Here is a 6,000-nt window from a genome sequence, read left to right as displayed (position 1 = left end):
CTCCCTTTCCCTCTCCCCCCTCTCTGCCTCTCCTTCCCTCTCTACCTTCTACTTCCCCTTCTCCTTTCTTCCTTACTTCCTTTTTATTTTAATTATTTCTTTACATAAATTACATCCCAACTGCAGTTTCCCCTTCCCCCACTCCTCCCAGTCCATCCTTCCTCCCTCCTCCTCTCCCCTAGATCCACCCCTCCTCTATCCCCACCCCCACCCCCCAAAAAAGAGCATGCTTCCCAGGGATGTTAACTGGACATGGAATAATAAGTTACATAAGAGTAAGCACAAACCTTCATATCAAGGCTGAACTATGTGACACAGTAGGAGGAAAGGAGTCCCAAGCACACAAAAGAGTCAGAGACACCCAAACCCTTGTTAGTGGCCCTACAAGAACCATATATGGAAGACTAGCTCATACCCGTACAGGGTCTGTCTGTGATTGTTGATAATCTCTGGGAGCTCCTATGATCCCTGCTTAGTTGATTCTGTGGGTTATATTCTAAAATTCTTCCTCCCTCTCTTCTTGTACAGCGATTGCTATACTTCATTTCCCTTAGTCACCATCCAGGCCACTTACCAAAGTATTTTACCATCCTCTGGCCCAAGCTCCCAACCTTCACACATGACTGTGAAATAGACTGTGTTCTATCTCATGTGCTTTCTTCCTGTTTAAGATCCTTTCACGGATGTTCTCTTCCCATCTCCAACCCTCTCACTTCAGGTGTTGTTGACCCTGGATGATGACCTGGATGTGGTCCGGAGAGACCAGATCCCTGTCTTCTGAGCACCCAGCATCACGGGGGAAGACAGAGCAACCCACCTTGGTGCTGTTTTGTGGAAAACACGGTGAGTGTAGCAGCTTGCCCACTGCCAGACGCTCCACCTGCCTGGAGGGAGTCAAGGGTGTCTGCATTCACACAGGAAGAGCTTGGGACTGAGCTAAACCTCAAGAATGGTAGAAGGGACACCCTGTTGTGCACAGAGACAGAGTCTGGAGTCTCAAGAACCTCTGTTTGCAACTTAGAGTTCAGTCTAGACACAAGCTGCCGGGCCAGCTTCTCCACCTGGCCCCTCCCATCCTCACAGATATTGACCAGAGACACCAGCTACTCAGACCTCCCACCTAGAACCTTCAGTGTGGCCACTTCCACACCTCTGAGACACCTGCTGCTATAGAAGGCCAAAGCACCATCACGTTCTTCCCTGGCCTCTTAGAGGACCGAACTCCTCAGAATATGGTGCAGAAGTGGGACCAAGTCCCCACCCAATTGGAGACAGACATTCTAATAACTCAAGCTAAGTCATCTCTTCAGAAGGAACGCTGAATTCCTGGCAGGGCTGGAAATGCTCTGGGATGGGACTTAGACATGCACACTTCTGAATGTTTGTGGATCCAAGGCCTGGGTGATCACCTGCTTCTTCAGGTCTTCATCTCACTGTTGGATGCTGACTCTGCACTCTGATGCTGCCTTCTTAGAAGGTCCCTCTTTCTCCCTAGACTTCTAACAGCTCCAAGATGGACATAGATGGAGAAAATGCTTTCCACAGAGGTGGAAGTGATGGACAGTGCTTAGTGGCTGAGCATCAGACAGGCAGAATTCACCTCAATGGCTCTGGATCCTGGAGCAAATTTGACAAAGCAACCGTGCTGGGTGGTCCCCAGACACACAGCTCAATCTGTGCCCATACAGCCTTTTCCTGGAATTACCCTGGTGTCCTCCACAACTGAACCTGTCACTTACGCAGATCAGGGTTCCCGACTATCTGCCCAAAGTTCCCAGCAGTAACTCAGGATGGGCACGTGCTCCTCCCCCCACAACCGGATGAGTCACAGAGGTCATGGCTATTCCAGTCACCTCTTACTGGATCCCATTCTCTGTCCCCAGGAGGATGTAAAAAAACAAAAACAAAAAAAGTGCAATGTTCTAGTTTTCTTCTCTCGTGTCACCTGGCAAACTCTAGGAGAAGCCCCATTTTGATCAGGCTTCCTGGTTGTGTGGAGTATGATGTCATCAGAAAATGGACATATAAGTGTGTGCACACATGCCTACTTGCTTGTGAAATTGAAGTCACTCCTCACCTGTGCTCTCTTGAGCATTTAGTAAGGAAGTGGATGGGGCAGTCCTCTTTTTAAAAAACTATCATTCTTTCTTTCAAATATCTGTGTTCAAATATGTGTTTTGGACGTTTGAATAGCAAGCTTCTCCTGGTATTAAAAATGCAAAGATAATTTCCATGAATAATTTTGTGCGGTCTTTCTTCCTAGAATGCTCTCTTGTTCGAAATTTGTTTTCTGTTATTCTTCGTTATTTCAAAACTTATTGGCTTCCATGGGTCATATGAAGGCTATCAATTAGATGGTTGTCCTAGTCAAACATCTTTAAAAAGAAAAGTTCCAAACAAGTGAGGTTTTATGGCTCATGCCCTTAATCCCAGCACAGGCAGAGGCAGGTGGGTCTATAAATTCAAGGCTAATCTGGTCTATAACGTGAGCTCCAGGCCAGCTAGGGCTGCACAGTGAGACCCTGTCTCAAAGCAAAACAAACAAGCCAACAGAAAACATTCAAATCTAGTTGCTTATGGCTGCCTTGAGCTGATTTTTTCAAAGCAGTTCTCCTGGTTTGGCATCCTAAATGGACCCACTAAGGAAAATGTGATCAGTAATGTCCATCCACACAGTCCCGTGGCCTGAGCACAAAAATATAAAGGCACACTTAATCTGTCTTAGAAATTTGTTTGTGGGCAGAGAGGCAATGGAAACAGAAAAACAGAAAGAGCCCCATGAGGAGGGAAGAAGGGAGGGTGACTGTACCTCTGTGCCCCAGTGCTCTGTTGTGTCCTGGGCTGTAATATTCACATGCCCTGGTCATTTCTGTTCTTTGTAGCAGGCTAAAGAACCCCAGACCAAACCTGCCTTTAAAGATAGACCTTCTAAGTCACATGTTGCTGGTTCTTTCTACTGCACAGGTCTTATGGTTGGAGATCAGTGTGCTTCATCTGGGACATTAGTGTGAGTGCTGGGTTAGAGGAGGGCCATGGGAGCCTCAGGATCTAACACACACACACATACACACACACACACACACACACACACACCCTCCTCCCTCCAAGCCTGCGCTAACTCTCCATCAAGTTCCTGCCCTTTGCCTCTTAAAAGTAGAGGCGAAGCTAACTGTGAAGTGTGGACACTCTTGGCTGAGGACTCGCAGAGGTAAAGAGAGCTGCTCAGTTGGAGTGGAACAGAGATGCAACAGCCAGAGGAGCGAGGCTGTGCCTGTAAAATACGAGACCTTCCCACCTCTGACAAACACTGGGGCGGCAGCTGCACCTGTTCACGCTGGATGCCTGGGAGATTCGCCTGGTTTTATTTTAGCTTGGTTCAAGAGAAGCCGGTGGAAAACTGGAGTCTATCTGGGGAAGGGACTTTCCATGACTAAAGGCAATCCCTGAGCCAGCAACTGGGGATGAAAACAGTTGCAGCTGCTTCCCTGCTAACTCCGGGAAGCCTGCAGAACGTTCTGTGGGTTTGCAGAATGCATGTGTCAGCACATCAAGTGATACCCAAATGTTTCTCCTTCTGAGTGACAGGCACCCTGTCTGAAACTGTGGGAGGAAAGGCAGCAGCTAAGAGAATTTTCTTTTCTTTTCTTTCTTTCTTTCTTTCTTTCTTTCTTTCTTTCTTTCTTTCTTTCTTTCTTTCTGTCTTCTCTCTCTCTCTCTCTTTTTTTTCTGAAAGCAACAGTCAAGCCTAAGAGAGATCACAGAGTCAGGCCTTTAGTCTGTGAATGTCAGCCTACTGGCTGGGTGACCCCAGTTAAGCTGTGGAAACTCCGATTCTCTGTATAGCTGCACAGCACTGTGCACGGCTCACAGAATGGTAAGGACCCAGGAACACGTGTTATCAGCACAAAGCTGGTCCTCAGGACTCACTTTCTAACACCCACAGGGATGTGGACAATAACAGAGCCTTCAAGTGTCCCGGTTCTCTTCTCTCAGATCCTCCTTGGCAGTCTCCATGTCTCCTGCTCTCATCTGCTGGAGACCCTAGGGTTGGGAGGTCTCTGGACCTTCAGAGGCGAGGCTGAGATCATCACCTCCCCAATCCCTAGGCTCCTCCTTGCTGTCTACCACTGCATTTTTCTCTTGATCCCAATTGAAAATCTTTAATGCTTCCAAAGTTGGGACTTAGTGCAGAGTCTGGCTAAAAACAGCATCAGCCATCTCCACCCTGTATCTCCAAGAAGAGACAGCTTCAGTTTTCTCTTTTAGAGTTCCTGACACCACTGGAATCTGGTGACTGCTATGTGTAGCTTACCCCACACTCTTACCCATCAGCTCAGGGCTCCCACCAGTGGGCAAGCTGGAGACTCTGCATGGAGGGAGGGAGCCTCAACCTCTCAGGTACCCAAAAAGGCCCTAGAACAAAAGACAAGTGTCAAGTCAGCCACCATGACTCATCTCCTGGCAAAAGGAAGAAGGAACACAGAGTGCAGATGGTTTGCTCAGCCTGAAGCTGGCCAAGCCTGGCTCGCCATGATTCCACATGGAAGGGAGGGAGACCATGTTGCTTCCTGTGCTTTCGCTGCTCAGAGGAGACAAGATATGAACCAGGGCTACATTTTAACATCTCCTCCCTATTAAGTCACCATTGTCAACAAGGCTGAGTGTCCTCTGTCGTTAACACATACGAATTCAAACTTAGCAAGATCCCAGAGCTTCTAGAGTAGAACACTAGAGTAACGGTTTTAGTTTGGATGGGTGTCTACTACTATAGAAATCTTTAATAGTGTTTTACAAGATTAAGTCACTCACACCAACTGAACCAGATACGTAACAAACAAATGCTACCAAGCAATATCTGAACGTTACCTTCAACTTTTATGGTGGATATTTGTTTTATAAGGTTGCTTTCAAACTATTTGCAACTTCTAACTTTTATTCCTCGAACATGCACATACACATGTGTTACTCTGGGCCAGGGGCATGGGAGAGTACATCACATAAGATTATAGCTATACATTAGCTTAGGTTGTAGAGGCTGACTGATTATATGGAAAATCCAAGGAAGTAAGGGTTGTTGTCACATTGGTCTCAGAAAGGCAGGCAGGCTAAGTACAAAACAAGATAGAAGTATTTAGCTTTAAGTGACCCTCAAGTGTATTATTAACTCTGGTTATGAGTTCCAACAAAAGTTTATCTCTTAGAATATAAGAGATGCTTTTATAATAATGCATCTACACACCCAGCAGTCATGCAGGGCAGTTTCTATCCATCTGTAATTTCAGATCCAGGGAGATCAGATACCCTCTTCACTCCTCTGTGGGTAACTGTCTCAGGCACCTACCTTATGGTATGCCCCACCACCAGACACATGTATACACACTCAAAAAAGAAATTCCTCACTTCTAGCCTATAGCCTTTGGCTTCTGTGAAGTCTCTGTGACCTAGGGCTCATCAGCGTCACTGGATATAAACAATGGTTAACCACCTTGGCCTTTATGCAACACTACACTTTAGTCAAGAGCTAAATAGAAGGTGTGCGGCCCATCTCTAAGTACATCACAAAAGGAAAAGAGAAATCAGGTATTCAGTTCGATATATCTTACTCTGGGCCCCTTTATGCTAAATCTTGATATTCTTTGTAAGTAAAACTTTCAGTCCTTTACACAAAAGGTTATCTAAAATGATTCAAAGTATCTTATTTTAGGATAGTGAAATGCCATCACAGAAAGACTCCAATGTGCACTTTGTGGATTTTATTACACTGCATATGCAAACTTTCACCTGGTACCAGGCAGGCCTCTTCCATGAAGAGGGTGGATTTCGTCTTCTTTTCTCTGCTTCTAGAACACATGACAACTTTCGGAGTAATCTTCTTTTTAGGGGGCACATTGCCCTTTACTTTCTTCCTACAACTCCTCTATTCACTTCACTCAATAACTGGGAAGTGTGCAGTGGGAAGAACCAGGGCAAACGGCATACAGACTTTTATATCTTGTGCTC

General features: G+C 46.1%; 1 protein-coding gene across 3 annotated transcripts in view; it reads left to right on the top strand.

Moving 5' to 3' along the window:
• The window catches only part of Sidt1 (SID1 transmembrane family member 1), a 91,037-nt gene extending 88,800 nt beyond the window's left edge, over positions 1 to 2,237 (top strand). For 2 of the 3 annotated variants that reach the window (XM_021184481.1, XM_021184482.2), the window contains one exon: positions 719 to 2,237. In XM_021184481.1, the coding sequence (XP_021040140.1) occupies positions 719 to 781 (63 nt within the window). In that variant the 3' untranslated portion in view covers positions 782 to 2,237. The remainder of the gene's footprint in view (positions 1 to 718) is intronic. The other variant, XR_003835155.1, reaches the window with a different exon arrangement.
• Positions 2,238 to 6,000: the final 3,763 nt, after the last annotated feature.

Source organism: Mus caroli, chromosome 16 (assembly GCF_900094665.2).
Source record: "Mus caroli chromosome 16, CAROLI_EIJ_v1.1, whole genome shotgun sequence".
In the NCBI taxonomy this organism is placed as follows: domain Eukaryota; kingdom Metazoa; phylum Chordata; class Mammalia; order Rodentia; family Muridae; genus Mus; species Mus caroli.
The sequence above is the reverse complement of the archived record's forward strand: the minus strand, read 5'-3'. Positions and strand labels throughout refer to the sequence as shown.